The 17,945-nt window shown below is 37.0% G+C and overlaps 1 protein-coding gene across 13 annotated transcripts in view; it reads left to right on the top strand.

Annotated features, from left to right (window-relative positions):
• The window catches only part of MPP7 (MAGUK p55 scaffold protein 7), a 142,791-nt gene that overhangs the window by 93,534 nt on the left and 31,312 nt on the right, over positions 1-17,945 (top strand). For all 13 annotated transcript variants that reach the window (XM_031616079.2, XM_090143006.1, XM_090143007.1 and 10 more), the window contains 3 exons: positions 9,056-9,187; positions 15,857-15,938; positions 16,859-16,944. In XM_031616079.2, the coding sequence (XP_031471939.2) occupies positions 9,056-9,187; positions 15,857-15,938; positions 16,859-16,944 (300 nt within the window). The remainder of the gene's footprint in view (positions 1-9,055; positions 9,188-15,856; positions 15,939-16,858; positions 16,945-17,945) is intronic.

The following is a 17,945-nucleotide window of genomic DNA, read 5'->3' as shown; positions in this document are numbered from 1 at the left end:
ACCATCAGCAAGAAAGAACTATTCATTTTCCACCTAACTAATATATTGACGTTTCCACAACTGTAAGCAAGGAACACAGCAATGATGATTTGATAATGCTGGTAGCCAGCAGACATCGTGAGCACAGACTATGAAGCTGGGAAAGAAGGAGAGTAGACAGTGCCAGGGAGTCTTTGTGAGCTCCTTATATCCAGTATTTCCTGCCTTTATTTGCAAAAGAGAGAGCCAGGGAGAAAGAAGGGAGAGCAGGGAGGCTGAGGTGATTTCATGTACTTATCTTAAAAGAAATGTCTCTATTTGTTTGGATAGACAGATCAAAGGCTATTTTTGTGTGTTTTTTGGAAAAAAAAAAAAGTAGGGAAGCCCTCCTCACACATCTTGGCAACCTCACTAGTGGAAAAATACATTCTATCCCTGATTTTTCCAGCTTTAGATCTTGACTTCCTATTTCAATTTCCACTTGTACCCACGGTTTAAATGAGTTTTTCTGTACAAAACTTCTTTGGATGGGAAGCTCTGGCAGAATATGTTGCTATCTATATTTTTGGAATGCTTTTGTTATTAGAATAGAAGAAGTAAAATTAATATGTAATAACAATATTGTCCTTCTAAAAACAGCAAAACTTTGATTTTTCATATGAGACAGAAAATTAGAAAGCAGTTGCAGCACACTCTGTGGTAGGAACTGACAGAGTATACATGTAACAATGTACAGCATGCCATACAACACAGGTGTAAAATGATAGAAGGGAACTGAAATAATACTGCATGAGTAGATTTAAGTAACAAACAAAATGTTATTCTGGAATGGCTCTCAGGTCTGTCTCTCATGTTAACAGAGCTGAGGTCAAGTGGAAAGCCTGTGTTGCAATCATCTTAGATGTATGGAAATGAAAATGATCATTGGCAGCTAAGGTATAATAAACAAAGTGATAAATAAAATAAACAAAAGTGAAGCCAGACAGGTTGGCAGGAGAAAATAATAATTAAAAAAATGTAATGGAAAAGCAAATCAAAGAAATTCCTTGGCTACACATACAGTCTTTACCACATTAATTAATCCTCTAACACATGTAAGATTTCTGAGTAGTGTATATATAGCATTCACCTACAGCACATAAAAGTTGGCAATGTTACTGAAGTTGGCAATATATGAAGAGGAAAAAAATCACTATGGATAATACCACATCCCCTTGAAGTTGCAGTTCTTTTCAGCTAGTGGAAATGGAAAAACTGCACAATGTGAAACAAATAGTGCCTTTGCCAGTGAAAACCAGTTGTCATCTTTTTATGCTGCTTTTTCCTTCTGTTGTGCTTTTCCCTTCCAGTTGCCAGTCCATATTCTATCTGAACTCTCCATATGCTAATTAAACAGTCTTCCCATTTCTATTTCATTGAATCTTTTCAACAGTACAATGTCACAATTTATTTCTATCATTTTTCTCCCTTTCTGCTTATTGCTGAATTTCCAGTCAGGGTGAGACTGTGCATCTCTTCCCATGATTGCATGGTTTATAGATATGTGAATTTGTTAATCATAAATATTTTGGAAATTCTGGAGAATTTGTCAGCTTTGTTCTTGATATGTTGCTGGCCTTTCTAAAAAAGTTTGTTTAGTAGTCAGGGTTTGTAATATTGTACTACATCTACTTCAATATTTTTTTTAGTTCTTTAATTACAACACTGAAATACTAGTAATATAAGACCAGTAATTAAATGCTGAAAATCATTCTGACTGCAGCTTTTCAGACCAGTGCCTGAATTTAATGCAACTGATTTGTGGGAAGGTTACTTCAAGGTGTTCAATGTGGGAGAATTCCAAAGCAGGCAAAACCAACTGGTTTAACAAACTAAACTGGATTAATATTTGTATATTAAGATTCTATGTGTATATATACATTCATTTAGCTTCACAGACCAGTAAAGTTTTTTGGTTTTTATTCAGGATTTAAGCATGCTGTTGTCAAAGTAAAAGCTGGGTCAGATCTCACAGACACTTGCTCAGAAAGGGCAACTGCATCCTCCACTTTTATTTAGTCGATATTTTAACTTGATTTACATAGAGCAGCATCTTCAGGTAGTGTTCAGCTAAGAAAAGATTCATGTTACTTCTGTGGACATATATCACAGTAGTTTCATTATAGAATAGCCTGAGTCAAAAAGGATCTGGGCACAGCACCACCCAAACCTGATGTTTGAGGGCAGTGTCCAGATGATCCTTGAACTCCAGCACTCAGGGCTGTGCCCACAGCCCTGTGCAGCCCGTTCCATGCCCACCGCCCTCTGGTGCAGAACCATTCCCTGACCCCAGCTGCCCTCCCCTGATGCAGCTCCATGCCGTTCCCTCTGGCCCTGTCACTGTCACACAGCAGAGCTCTGTGCTGCCCCTCAGCTCCATGTGAGGAGCTTGTCTTCCAACCTTTAACTGTGTTCATAGTCCTCTTCTGAATACTTTTTAATGTCTTTCCTAAAATGTGGTGCCCAAACTGCACCCAGTGGAGCTGAGGCTGTGCAGAGCAGACAACCCTCCCTCACCTGCTGGCAGTGCTGGGCCTGGTGCACCGCAGGGCAGGGTTGGCCCTTTGGCTGCCAGGGCACACTGCTGGCTCACATTCACCTTGCCATCAACTGGAGCCTCCAGATCCCTTTCTGCAGGGCTGCCCTCCAGCCTCTCATCCTCCAGTCCATGCATGTAATCTGGGGCTGCCCTGTTCCAGGTGCCAAATCTGGCTCTTAGTCCTGTTAAACATCAAGTGGTTGGTGGTTCAGTGGTTCTCCAGCCCACTAATTTGCCAAGCTCTGTCTGTAAGATTTCTCTACTTTCGAGGGAGTCAATAGCTCCTCCCAATTTTGTATAATCTGCAAATTCAGTTAGTATGCATTAAACTGTTGCATCCAGATCATTTATAAAAATCATTAAAGAGAACTTGTCCTAAAGTGGAGCCCTGGGGAACTCCACTAATGACTGGCTTCCAGCCTGATATAACCCCATTTACTAAAACCCTTAAAGCCTAAGCAATCAACCCATTGTTTTAATATAGTCTGGATGCTACCAATTCAGAAAAGGAGTCGATGTATCAACATATTGGAAGAGGGCTGCTGTCTAGGCATTTTCCTATTTTGTGATGTTGGAAGTTACTAAAACAGGACCTAAGGTGGCAAGAACAGTCTAGCTACATGAATTGTGTTGCGAATGTAAAAGAGATTTTGTTCAGGTTCTTCAGTACTGGTTTTAAATCAGAAGTTATTCTACCGTGATCCACAGTCAAAGAAAACATAGGGCTGTCATCTGGAAGAATATTAACACCTTTACCAGATGACATGGATGGTCTGCATGCTTCTGTGATCACTGAGAATAGTTTTACTTTGGAAACATCTCCAGAGGATTCAAACAATGCGTGAAAGGAAGCGGGAGTCTGAAGATGCCGAAAGTTCAGTTTTCTGTTGGCTATTGCTGTCTGACTACCAGCTGCAGGTAAACCCATCAGTTCAGATTGGTGAATTGAAATTAAGAAACTGCATTTTAAGGCAAGGAAATTATGCTTATGTGAAAGGAAGTTCATATAGTCAGAAATAAAGTCCACTGTAGTAAAGAGGAAAAAGTAATATGTACTTACAATTGATCCAACTGAGTTGTTGCTATGCTAAGGTCATTAATATATGGTAGATATTAAGAACAGAAAACCACATATGTATCATGTATGTTTTAAATATTTTGAATCACTAAATATTTTGAACTGTGACCCAACTGCATGGAAGTCAAGTTGGAAGAGAAAGGAATTTAATTGCCAGCTGGACAAGCATGAACTTTTGGGCAACTTTTTTTTGAGAACAGATGAGACAGTCACACACATGGAATACTTCTTCTATAATACACATACCGAACTTCTGTCTTCTCACACAATATATCTTTACTGGGGAATTTGTAGAGGATATATAGGAAAATACAATATTTGAGGTATGGAAAGAAGTAAATTAACCATACTGTTTTTTTTCTTCTGTATGTTAATACATCTGTTGGTTTTCTGGTTGCAAATTGAAAATCACACTTAATTCATTGTTCAGTTTTCTTACCATCACTGTCAACGTTTTTTTTTGCTTATGTTGATTAAATAGTGTGTAAAACATGTCATTTCTTTGGAAGTTAAATGATTTCTTTAACACTGTGTACTATTTGTATTTCACTGCACTACAGCAATGCAAAGTCCACCCTATGAACTCCTTGAGAATAGTAAGTTTGAAGACTAGCTCTTCTGTAGAGCAAGAAGAGTTGTTCTCTTTTTTTCCTCCTGTCTCTTGCCTCAATTCCTACCTCCCTGTTCATTTAGCCCTGTCTATCAGTTGTCCTTAATGGTACAGCTCGACTCTAACTACTTTATGTTGTTAGTTCTTTCTTCTTTAAACTGTTCTCCAGTCTCATTTCTTTTCTGTGCCCAGAACCTGGATGCCATCACCACTGGGTTTCAGCTCTCTGCTGGTTTTATTCTGCTGTATTCTGAATTCTTGCATGTAGCTAACTCTTCTGCCTCTTACGCTCCTCCTTCTGTTTTGGTGCTCAGACAGTGTTCTTCAGGGGATTCAGTCTCCTCGTAAATCAATCTTTCCAGTGTTAAATAATTTTTCCACTGATATTTTCAGCTTGTCTTTCTGTATTCCTTATGTAACCTTTTCACAAAGGGAAATAAACTACAGGAGTAGCTCCCTAGAGTGAGAGCCCTGCCAGGTGAGCTGAGGGTCACATTGCTGTGCTTGCAAGTGAACTCACTGTTCTCCTATGTAGATTTTCTCCTCCAGCCAGTGGAAGTTACAACCACCATAACAAGCAGAGAGGTGGGAAAATGTCTCAATCTCACCTGATACAGCTCAGAACTGCCAGGAAATGTGGGCTGTGCCAATGATCCGAGCTGTGGTTTGGGGCAGCAAAGTCATGGCCATTCTGTGGTGTTTTGCTGACTGCTGCCAGGACAGCCATCTCCACTATAGGCAAAGTGACAAGCAGAGAGATTGGCAATGGCTTAATCTGCTGCAGCTGTCTACTTTCCTGAAGGTTAGCTGTAGTCCTATCAGCTTTAGAAACAAAATCTTCACTCTTAATTACTTAATTTTCCAATCTTACATTTTTTTCAAGTAGATAAAGAAAGGTTCTTTTGTTCCTTTATCCATTCTATCATGTCTTTGTTCAACTTGCTGTTTTCTAAAATGTTTTTATAGAGTTGTAAAGGCAAAATATTTCTGAAAAGCGAAGCCTAAATTGAGATATTTTTAAAATAGTCAGAAATAAAAAACTTACAGGAAGCTGTGCTCACGACTTATAGTTATTGGAGGTATTTTTACTCATGCAGATCTCAAAATGTAAGCAGAAGAAAAAAGTGATATGAAATTTGTCATTGTTTTATAGGAGCAAAAATGTATTCAGTCTAGTTAAATGATACACATTTTTCAAACCATAGAACTGTTTTCTTTAATAACACTCTGAATTTTAAAAAAACATTTAAAGTTTCAGAACAGTTTAAGAGGGAGAACCTCAAATGTTTTCAATGTCAGATTTTCTTTGTGTAAGTTGATAGTGTAAGATTTCAATTTATAAACTGTGAAATGACCAGTGATAGTTGTAATATGAAAAATACAGCACCAGTTATTAGACGTTTCAGAGGTCTGATGAAAGTATTCATTTCCAGCTAGATCATGTCTAAGAATTTAGCTGAACATCAATATTTATATTTAGGTAGTGCAGGAGTTTGAATCATACGTTCTTTCAAGTTCTAAATATGGACCGTGTTTACATTAGTGAATCATAAGCATAGGACTTAGAGCTGAAATAAAATCTTTTTTTCCAGTGGTGCTTAAATATGCATGACCTTGATCTTCAGTCATTGTGCATAGATCTGAAGAGCTGTGCATTTGTAAACAAAAACAAGAACAACAACATCATCTGCACTTTTTACAGTTTCTTGTCCTAGGCAAACCTGAATATCATGCAGTGTAAAACTGCAGTGAATAAGTTAATCACTTCTTATGTACAAAAAAGGGAACATTTCTGGCTTCACACTGCCTCATGAATTTACTACACAATTACTCTGTGTAAATCTTGTTCAGGATCGAATCCAAGGCTTATTTCTTGGCGGCTGTGATTTGTTTGCTTTTTTATATAGCCTAGTCTGATGCATAATTTTTTGGACTGAGCACACATTTTATTAAACACACAGTCCCAAGAAGCTGCTGAAGAAATGGCTCTTTGCTCTGAGTGCAGTTGTTTTTTCATGTGTATGAAACATGTGGAAGTTCTCCTGAGGACATACTCTGATCATCTTTGGTTGAAACATTAAGTGAAATCAAAACAACTTTACAAGTTTTACTTGCGGATTAATCGTTGTGCGATGTCTCTACAACTATTCAAGAGCAACTACTGTGGACAGAGAATAGTGTGTTAAAAGAAGAGGTGGAAGACGAGCAGTCAAGAAAGTGTTTTCAGAGGTATGACATGAAAATGTTTGTGATGACAGAAGCCCTTCTGGAAACTTGATTGAGAAAAAGCATATTTTCTGGCTGTCATACTCCTACCTGAAGAATGCATCTTTGCTTTGAGATAAAATAATAGCAGAGTTTGGGGGAAAGTATGGTATAATGTGGATCAATACGTTTTTCAGAAGAAGGAGGGAAGGGCCTGATTAGTTCCAGTTGCTGTGAGTGAAGAAAAAGCGTCATAAGGATCAGACATTGATTGGCATTGGATTGTAGTACTTGTGCTGTGTGGCTCTTTTGCATGCTGTGTCTGGGAGTATGGTCTAGCAGTCAAAGCAGGAAAGCATCTTATTAACACTGATAGCATTGTTCTGTTTGGTATTGGATGGAGCTGGGTTTTCAAGTTTCATTGTCAAGGGTAGTTTCTATTGAGCATGTTATAAGTTGCTGCCCTTTACTATGGAAATGGTACTTTAGATTAGTTTCATCTGTTTTCTCTATCTGCTTGATTGATTTTAAACTGCAATATAGAACCTCATTAAGCTGAACCAGTCTGTGAATGTGCCCTAGTTTTATGTGGAAAAATGTAGTTGCAGAATAGAAGTTTTAGAAGTCTGAACTATAAGTAGCTCAAAGTAGAAGCAAACGCTACTTTTGTTTTAGTGTTTCTTTGATGTTTCACATACATCGTCAGAACACCGCGTGTGATTGCATAGACTTTACAACTGTAATGCTTCACAGTACACATTTCCACAAGGAACCATAATTGCTAGCCAGAGGTTTTTAGGTGAGTCCTGAAGGAAAACTAATCTATGGTGAGAGAGAGCTAGTAGGTAGCAGTGGTACACAGTTCAAGTTGATAACTGTATCTTGGGAGGAAAAATAGAAATAAATAAAAACATTTTAACATCGTTGCTATCAAATTGTACAATATGAATAGAAATAAGTAAGGCAATAATAGCAAATTTTCATGAAGCAGGAATGATCACCTTCTGTTTATTGTGCCAAAGACTTGACTTCACATTGAAACTGCAGAATTTCAGGGTTGATGTGCACTCTTTCTCATCTGCTTGTGTCAGGATAGCATGTAGCATTGTCTGGAAGTTGTTTACAGTCTCCTTTAGTCAGTAAAAAAGTCCTTGGATAGTACAAGGAAAGCGTAATGTGCTTCTTAAAGAATTTGCATTATCTTTCAGAACGTAGTATATCACATGATTTATATATTCAGTCTGATGTTATCTTGATAGGAAGTAAACTTGCATCAGAGAAATGTGGCTGTTTTCTGTTCTTATTTATTAAGGTGTTTCTTCTTTATTGTTATAATGAATCTAAAGGAACAATTATAACAGTCACTGACATGATAGTTTTTCATGTCATCCATGTCATCAAGGTTGATCTGTTCTACATAATCTTTAACATCACAACGTTTTCCAAAACACTTCATTTTTATGGTAGGTAAGGTTATCATTGTGCAAATTACTTTTGGTTTCTGACTATAACTTTAGTAATATTGACTCTTTGGGCAAAAATGTCAGGTCAAAATGTAAAATATTCAGGTTCTGATGGGCAAATACTTGAAAACAGGAGCAACTGAAAGCAGTAGCTACAGTTCTAAGTGTGGCAGTTGCTGTGATTCCCGCTATTGCATAGTTTCCATTTCAGAAGAAAAAGCATTATATAACCATTTTTCACCTGTTTAAGAGATGTTACAGATCCTGTAGGCTTTTTGAAATGGAAAAGAACTTAAAAGAGCTCTGTATCTAGAAAGAGAAATGAATTTTGGATTATAACAGAGATTTTTTTAAGCCTTAGGAGAATGAGCTTTCCAACTTCCTTTGATTTCAAGACTCTTGAGTTTCTGGCAAGGTCATAAATTATTTTGTTGTTAAGATTGAGCCTTTTGTCACAACAAAGTTTAATAAATCTATTGGCCAATCCATGCGTGAACTGGAGAAACTACAAAGAGAAGAAAAGGGGGCAAGATGTGACAGGTGGTTGGTAAGCCAAATCGCTTGAGTACTGCGTTCCTCAATCTCGGCCATGAATTCCACAATAAATTAAACATTCTTGGGATAATTTGGAGCACGTATGAAAGGGAGTAAGCATGAAAGGGATCCAGTAACCAAGTCAGCTTCCAGAGTTCCTCTGAAGGGAACGGCAATAGCTTAATGTCATGCACCTGATACTTGAACAGATGCGGGAAGATTCTTATTTTGCTTATTTGATTCATAGGACAGCTTAGTGTACTGAAGAAACTTTTATTGAGGAGGAGTGGAATTATGTTCTTACTTACTTTAGGCAACTTAGTTTTTTTCCTAGCCGCAATAATTGTAATTTCAGCTAATGTGCAAAGCGCTCAATATTTTCACGTGTATAACTGCATCCATGGTTTACTAGATGCATACATTGTGTGTATGAAAATATATACCCTATGGAATTGTTTTATCGCCACTCACGTATGTTAAAATCATAGAGAAAAATTATATTCAATCTATTTGCGTCATGCTGATTGAGTCAGGCTATAAATAATAGCCTCTGCTTTGTCTTTTATGAATTTTCTGATACCAAATAACATGACTCCTAATATTTCCAGGCTTTGCTCTCTGTACATGATACTGTTGCTCAGAAGAACTACGATCCTGTCTTGCCTCCCATGCCTGATGATATTGATGAGGAAGAAGATTCAGTTAAAATAATCAGACTTGTCAAAAACAGGGAACCATTGGTAAGTTTTCCTCTCTATTGTTGTTTTTTTTTTCTGTGTGTGCAGAGTGTTCACTTTATAAATATGAATTATAACATTATTAATGTGAATGGACATTGTTCACATTTATTCATGACATTCAGTAATATACATGTGAATTCCGTTCTCGGTGGTTATTAGTAAAGTACGTGAAATGAATAGTAAGAATTTGCTCATTCATGGTGTCTCAGCATTATTTAGATGTGGGCCAGCCTGGGCACTTACATAAGTAATATATTCATCCTTTATCTTGAATTTGAATCATGAACTTGTTTCAAAATGAGAGAGGGAGAATGAATCCCCAAAGAAATCGTGACCTTGGTTATGAACTGTGCCTGTGTTTAAAAAAAATAAAAATAAAAATAAATGACCTTTTGATACACTGAAAGGAAAGCATAAAAACATATTTTAAAATGCTTGAATTGAAATCTGGGCAAATTTAAGATGTCTGTTGTTGTACTTTGGATTATGAATACTAGAAAGTTAATATCTTCATGGGGATATCTGGAAAAATGCAAGGACTAAAACTAGATTGTATTACAAGAATATTAAAATGTTTTACTTATTTGGTTGTTTTTATTTTCTGTAGTGTGGGAGTAATTTTGAATAAAATTTACCTGTGTTCTTGTTCCCTGCAAAACAGTAAGGGCTTTGCTTTGTGTTATACTGGGTATTTGTTGTGATGGATTGCAATCTTGAAGAGATACCTGCAAAATTACTTTGAGAAAGCCACGATTCTGCACTTGAAATGGCACAGAGTGCGATTTCTCTGTTAGATATAGAGGGATGGCATGTCAGTAGATCTTACCATCACACTTGATGGGTTTGTGGCATCAATAAAAAAGAAAAAAGTTTTATTTTTGATTGACTGTGGATGCCTGTGGACGTAATTATAAGTTTGACCACATGGAAAGTTTTTGGTTTGTTTTAACATTTTAAACTTTTTTTTCTTTTTTCTCCCCTCAAAATATTTAAATTATAGCTTCAATAATTTCAAGCATTTTTTTAAATCTAAGAAATTATTTGAATAATAATAATAAACTTGCGTTAGTGTCAGAATATTTATTCTGAAATCAGAAAATACAATATGAAATGAGCACGTGGGAGAGCTCAGTTCACAGAATCACAGAATCACAGAATTGCCAGGGTTGGAAGGGACCTCAAGGATCATGAATCTCCAACCCCCCTGCCACATGCAGGGCCACCACCATTCCACCTAATGCTAGACCAGACTGCCCAGGGCCCCATCCAATCTGGCTTTCCTTTCTTATCAGATTGTTTGGTTTAATTATCAACATGAGAACAGCCTTGTAATGGCATCCGTAACTTCTACTTTGTTACGTCTGTAGAAAGAAGCTAATTGCAGCCCACAGCTACTTGAGAGTAAGGAACATTAGAGAGCATTAGAGTCAAACTCTTCTTACCAGTGAAAGATGCCAGGACATGAGGCAGTGACCACAAGATGCAGCCCTAGGATGTTTACTGAGTATTAAGAAAAATTCTTAAATTTCTTTCAGTGGGAGATGCAGCACTGGAGGAGGCTGGCCAGAGACTTTGTAGCATCTTCAGCCTGTTGTCGGAAGGCAATGGCTGACCTCATCTTGCATTGACAGTAGTCCTGCTCTGAGCAGGAGGTATGCAGGATGCTGGCCTAAACGACTTCTAAAGCTTCCCCTCAGTTAACCTTTCTAAGGTTGAACATCAACTGTATGAGAAAGGAGCACTTGTGAACTCTCCAAATCCCTAACCTATCTTGCTGTTTTATCTTTGTTGGAGAACAGCTTGTGGTGAGTTCTGTTTTACATGTTGCTTATTCTCCAAGAAGACTTCCAAGAGGATATTGTCCTCCTCCTCCTCTTCAATAATTCCCCTTCATTCCATTTTTATATTAATGTTGATGTCTGCTGCTAATTTATGTGATGCAGATTTATGCTCACTTATTGTTTTGATAGCATTACCGCAGTACATACCAAACTTGTTTGTTTGATTATTATTTTTTTCCTCAAGTATGGGTGAGAAGCAACATGTTGTGATTAAGGTCTTAACAGAAGACAGCATGGCAGAAGAATTGAATACAGGTTTTTACTCGGCATATTAGAACCACTGCATTTATGTTTCCTGTAGTTGCTTTACTAAAGAAAGGATATGCCATGGTATGCCCTTTAAAATTTTGTTTTCTATTTAATTGCCTTTTTAATTGCTTTTCCTTCAGAGCTTGTTTTGAGGTCTTGCACATTCCTGGCTGAGTTCCGATCAATGAGTCTCTGCTTGTTCAATTTAGCTAGTCACACTTTTCCAGTCATAAAGACAACCTTCACTTGCATAAATGTATCAGAATACTTGCTGCTGAACTTGAGTGCAACCATACAGTATTTTTTCTGGGATGGAGATTACCTGATTTCTTGACTAGAAGATACTGAGCTCTTTGAACTTACTTTCACCTCGGATACATTCTCATTCTGTTTGTAAGCAAGTAGCAGAGATTGTTTTTCTGCAATGGAGTAAGCTTTACGTCAGCTGCAAGTCCTGGAAGTTCTTAACTTTGAATATCTCCTTTGGATTACTTTCAGCAGTGCTCTGTGAAGTGAATTAGGCACACTTTGAGCTTCTTTGGAGTATATCTAGTGACCTTTTTATGTAAAGCTGAATCACATTTCCTTTGTGCTTTTCTCTGAGTTTAGCAACCCACCAGTGTTAATCACATATTAATGAAGCCTGAGTCCCCAGAAGTAATCATCTCACAAGAGAGAGAAACAGGTTTTGTGGGAGGGCCTTGCGTTTGCCAGATTTCTTCAGGTCATAAGTCATTCTTTTGTGAGAGATAATTTAAACTTTGGTTCATCCATCTGCAAATTTTGTTGTTGTTGTTTCTAAATGCGCTCTTAGCAAATGCTGTTCAAAGAGCTTCTTACTCAAGTGAGGTGAGAGCGTGTGTTAGGAGGTTTTGTCTGAACAAAGTAATTATAGAATCTCTCAGAATCTTAAATAGAGAGAAGTAGAGAGATCTTTTTTTTCCCCAGAGATTGTCCAAAAATCACCAGATTGCAATTAGGCTTTTTGTCAGATAGTGTGGAAGATTTTTACTTATGCCAAAGTCCACTTCTCTAGGACTATATTCTACAGTCAAGAGAATAAAGCATTCCTTCTATTTAAGATACATGTCCTAATGAAAGAATGATTAATTCATTCTTTGGAGCTGCCTATTTGTTTTCATTAACTACAGCAGTAGCCTTGACTCCTAGCTTGAACTAGATATCTGATTTCCATAGCTGAATTTGGGTGAAACAAATTGAAGTGATTAGAAATTATCACATGTTTGTTGATGCAGATTCCCCAGCTCTTTCTCTGTGCCTTTTCCTCTAAACCCCTACAGTTCAGTTCTTGTTATTGAATCAACCCATTCATGTTTTTTTGTAGTATTAGTTTGGGTTGAGGGACAGCCTTAGTGTGCATGGTCTAATATGCACAGGCATCAACTTTTAAATAACTGTGCACTATCAGATGGGTAACTGATGTCTTCATTTACATCCTAAATGAAGAATGAATTAAAATAGACCTTATTGAAGTACTTCTTTACACTCAACATCTGCATACGTTTTTGTTTAACAGAAAAGCATGTAAAAAAAACCTGATACTTCATACTCTTTTATTAGTAAGTTACTTTATATAATAGCTGGTTTTTTTCTTGAAAAATAGAGGCTTAAAATGTCTCTATTCTGGAACCATCAGATAAATGGCTTAGTTGTTAAAGCTCGCAATTGTGAAACACCTGAGTGGTGCTCACCAATCAGTGCTTCTACATAAAAGCAATCTTCTTCCCTGCTGAAGGACCTTGTATTATTTTTAGTGCTTTTGCATAGTATACCTTTAAACGTTTTCTCAGTCTGATCACCATACGGCTCCCTAACTCCTTATTTTTCCCTTTAAAAGTATTTTAAACTGAGCTATGCTATTACATCTGTATATGTCTCATTTAGGGTAACTTACATTTTTGGCAAGCAACACTGAAAATATTTTCCAGCTCTCGAGGTCCAACCCAACCTTCTTCCATTTTTGAAGCTCTAAATGAGGAGCTGCACTGCACATGTAACTGCAAGTACTGGGGCTGAACATCTCATAAGGAGAAATTCCTGCCAGATTATATATACCTCGTAATTTAAGTAGGGCTGGCAGCAGCATAATGGAAGCTGCTTTTTCAAAATAACAACTCTTCAAGTGCTCAAAAAGAAATCCATTTGTTTGGTGATTTCTTTTTAAGTATTCCAGATTTAGAGTGAAGAGGAGGTTAAACAACTCCCTTTTTTCTTTCTGTTCTGTAGGTACAGCAAACATACATGAACTCAGACAGTGCTATGGGTCTAGCCATTCACTTTGAGATTGCCGTAAAGGAGTCTTTAACAGTTACGGAGCCAGGATTAAATAATTTCTGGCTTGATTGTGTGCTTAGTGTGGAAAATCCCAAACTACCTTTACTGGGACATCTTGCAAATCAGCCAATCTGTGCCAGCGTATTCTCCAGAGGAGAGCTGCAAAGGTGTTCTGAGGGCTGGAGCACCTCTCCTATGAAGACAGGCTTAAGGAGCTGGGCTTGTTCAACCTGGAGCAGAGAAGACTGTGGGGAGATCTCACTGCAGCTTTCCAACATTTAAAAGGGGATTATAAACAGGAGGGAAATCAACTTTTTACACAGATAGATAGTTGAAGTTAAAGACAGATGAAGTTTAACAGTATCAACTTCCAAGTGAATAGCATGGAGTCTCTGTTCAGGGCTTTTTAACTGATGAATGAGGGAGCCTCTGCTTTGTGTGGACAGTATAGTGTAGAAGTTCTGTTTATATTTGGTTGTTGCATCCTAATGCTTTTTTCTTTTTGAAGGATATAATAAAAATAAAAATGTACATTTCAACAGGTGCAGCTTTACAGGTTTTAATAATAAACTAAATTAATTGCTGTTGCTGCAAAGTCAGAGCTTAATATTGAGGCATAGCCTAGTGGCGTTAATGCTGTGCTTATACATTCGTAATACTGCTCTATTATTTTGCTCAAAGTCTAATAATGAATTTTTACAGTGAGAATGGCTGCAGCCACATCTTATTTTTTCTGAAGTGCCGTCTAATTTAAAATAGAGATCATAGTAAGGCACACAAACAAATGCCTAAAAATACCAACACTATATGCAGGGCACAAGAATAAGCTTGACAAATTGCAGGATTACTTTGCTTACTGGTGAAGTTTCATACAAAACAACTTTGGATGTAAAATAAAATGCACAGAATTAGCGTGTAAACGTTGCTCTGGACTTTTAAAGCTTCAACAAAAGATAATGATTTAGTGACAATATTAATTTTTCTGAGGCAGTTTTTTCCTAGTTGCAGAAAAAGCAGCTTGTGTATATTAAAAATAAATTGATCTCCCATTTTTCATGTAGTGTGTCATGTTTACATCTTAGAGGCAGAGGGGAAGGAAGATTTTCTTTTTACAGTTGGTAAAAGTGTTAACTGCAGTAAAATGTCATCCCCATCACTTGTACATATTTCAGCTTTATGTTCATGAAATACTTTAAAAATGAAGTAATGCTAGATGTAATACCCATGTTTAATCAAATATAGAAAGCTACATATAAAAGCAATTTATTTAGTTAAAGAACTTGAAATACTTGTTTGTCTTATTTCAATCATAACCCTCCTCTGATGGAAGAAATGCTGATCAGTGGTGGCAGTGTGCAGGTACCACTGCTGTGATGTAGTACTAATCAGTGAATTCATTATAAACATTTGTTGATGAACAGTGTTAGAGCTGTTGCAGGTAGCTGACTACATTAACATGGCAAGTGGTCACGTGCAGAAAGAAAACTGGTGGCCAGGAGGTGCTTTTTTGGTGTTGCTTTTGAAAAACCTAGATCGGGTAACTGTCTTGGAAATGATTATACAGTGCGACTTTTATAGCTACAGTCATCTGCTTCATTGTGGGGATTCGGCCCTGCAGAGAAGGACCACTATCTGCTCACCTCACTGCCTCTGCTGTGCTTCAAAGAAGCGCCACTGCCTCTTAAATAGCAGTTCCAAGCTCTGGTGCCCTTTAATTCCTTCCTGTCTACCACTGCCTGATTCCTACTCATCACTTTGAGCCTCTTTTTGGAAAACCCCTACAGTTCTGATTACAAAGCATTTTTCAGGTTTATTGATAACACTGTAAAGCAAAGTATAGATTAGTGCCTGCATGGGCAGTTCTAAGTGTGAAGTGCAACGATTAGGAGCACAGGCAAACATTTTGTAACCATAGTAGGTAAGAAGCCCCTTACTACAGGCATAGCTTGTCAATTCTCAGCAATAGTTTAGCACAATTTTAGCAGCAGACTCAAATAGCCTACAGTTACAGTTAACGTTGAATTGGTAAGTAAACTTTTTATATCATTTGTGCTTTTTTAAAGCAGTTTGCATAATGAATTCACCACTAAAATAAAGAAAGGACACATTTTAATAGGTTGGTAACAGAGCAATGTATTTTGTAATTCTTTACATGAGTATCACTTCTGGCTTATTCATGCATAGGTATTGTATCAACTTTTTGCATTTTTGCATAGCAAGTATTTTTCACTGCAGGAAGTTTAAATTATGGTTGAGCTAACCGAGCAACCTTTTTCTTTTAAAGGGGGCTACTATTAAAAGGGATGAACACACTGGTGCGATTGTGGTGGCAAGGATAATGCGTGGAGGAGCTGCAGATAGAAGTGGTAAGGTGCTGCTTCTTGGCACAAGCCATTCCTGTTATAAAATGTAGAAGATGTGGTAAAATGGGATTGTTTTGTTCCCATTAAATACATCACTATCAAAAAAAAAAAAATTGAGGCTTGAATAATTTTTCAAAGTGATACTGATGAAAGTATTTGTGCAGATTTTTTTTCCTGAATTCTCTGGCAATTAGGTGTCTGAGTTAGAAGATGGAGAAAGTTGGGATTTTTGGGGTGTTGTTTGCTTGTTTGGAGATTTATCATGGTTTGTTTTCAGTTGAAGGATTCCTCTTAGAAGGGATGTGACAAGTCAATATTACAACCTACTGATGGAGGAACTCAGGATGGCTGCATTATTTATATTAGTGCGTCCTTTTGGAGTAATCATCAAAATACCAGACCACCCCTGGATCCAGTGTTTATCTTCAGGTCCTCAAAATCTTCAAGAACTCAAGCAGGAGATCCTGTATTATACTTCTAATGTATCTCTTTTCATTTAGGAGAGCCATGAGGGAGCCATGTTTCCCACTTAGATGGGATAGTGAAGTAAATCTGTATAAATATCATTAAATTAGGAAACATTTGTACCACAAATTAGCACTCACAGCTTAAGTCATCTTTGCAGTATTTGCAGCTGTGTAGCAACAAGTAGTATGAGTAGAAAAAGAATTGGCACGGGTATTTTTCAAACATCTGCATAAAAGTCTGGAAAAGTCATAGAGGAATCATACTAATTTTGGGGAGGAAGGAAGGGAGGTGAGTAAATCAACAGTCTCAAGCTTATCTATGGGGACAGTAGCTGTAGTTGTGTTCGCCATATATCCCTGCTTTTAAGGAAGAACTTGAAGGAAAAAACTGAGTGTTGACAGCACTTTTTGTGTTATACACAGCTACCATTTAACTACTCATTTTTGCCTCTGTAGGTCTTATTCATGTTGGTGATGAACTCAGGGAAGTCAATGGGATTCCTGTAGATGATAAAAAACCTGAAGAAATAATACATATTTTGGTAAATAGCAATCATTTTAAAATTAATTCAGCAGAGTCAAGTGATTATACTTAAAATTTCTGATGTGTTTCTTAGTAAATAGTTTGTGTTACAGTAGAACATTTTCTTCTAGTATAATCGTTCACAAACCTCTTTTTCTCTTAAAAAAAATATATATATATATATATCAGATATGAGCAATAACAAATGACTTGTGAGGAGTTAGCGGAGACCACGTGGCTGTAAATATGTTGCAGACCTCAATGTATCACCTGAATTTTGTAAGACACATAATGATCTGTTGGATTCAAATGTTTAAATTTACTAATTTCTAATTCATTAACTTCAAGGGAAGATGAATTCATAATATGTATGCTTGATAGAAAAATAGATAGTGTATTAAGAGTATGCTTTGTAAATCATACTCTTAAGATTTATATAGGATATATGTGAACATAGTCTCTAAAGCCAACCTGTTTACTCACTTAAGCATCACTACTGCAAATTAAGTAATTTTGATTCTTCCAGTAATATTTAATATTTTTACACCAAATAAACTGATGAGGGTCATGACAGCTCTTTATGGTGTACTCAATTCTATATACATACGCTGCTGTCCTACTATGATGAATGGCAGTTTCTTGTGATTCAATAACCAAGATGATCCATTTCAAGTGTTAGCTCAGTGATATTCATATTTGCTTTATGGTTTTGCATTCCCTATAGAAACATATTTTCCTTCAAAAATTAATATTTAAAAATCTCTAGAAATACAATAGCACTACAAAAGGTGTGAACAATTTCCTCATTTACCTCCTTGAGGTACAATATAAACATCAAAAGCTAGTTAGAGCTTGTTTCAAAAGTAGCAGAATTATTGATTCCAGCCCTGTGGCTGGTGAAATAAGAACTTGGCTGCTGTTTGTCAAACAGTGAGCTCTTGGATCGCAGACATGCAGGCAGAAGTATGTCTCACTTGGTAGTGGACAGGCCTGTTTCCATTTTGCTTAAATCGTTGGCTG

The sequence above is a fragment of the Phasianus colchicus genome, chromosome 6 (assembly GCF_987193195.1).
Source record: "Phasianus colchicus chromosome 6, bPhaCol1.hap1.1, whole genome shotgun sequence".
Lineage (NCBI taxonomy): Eukaryota > Metazoa > Chordata > Aves > Galliformes > Phasianidae > Phasianus > Phasianus colchicus.
This window is presented reverse-complemented; position numbering and strand designations above follow the sequence as displayed.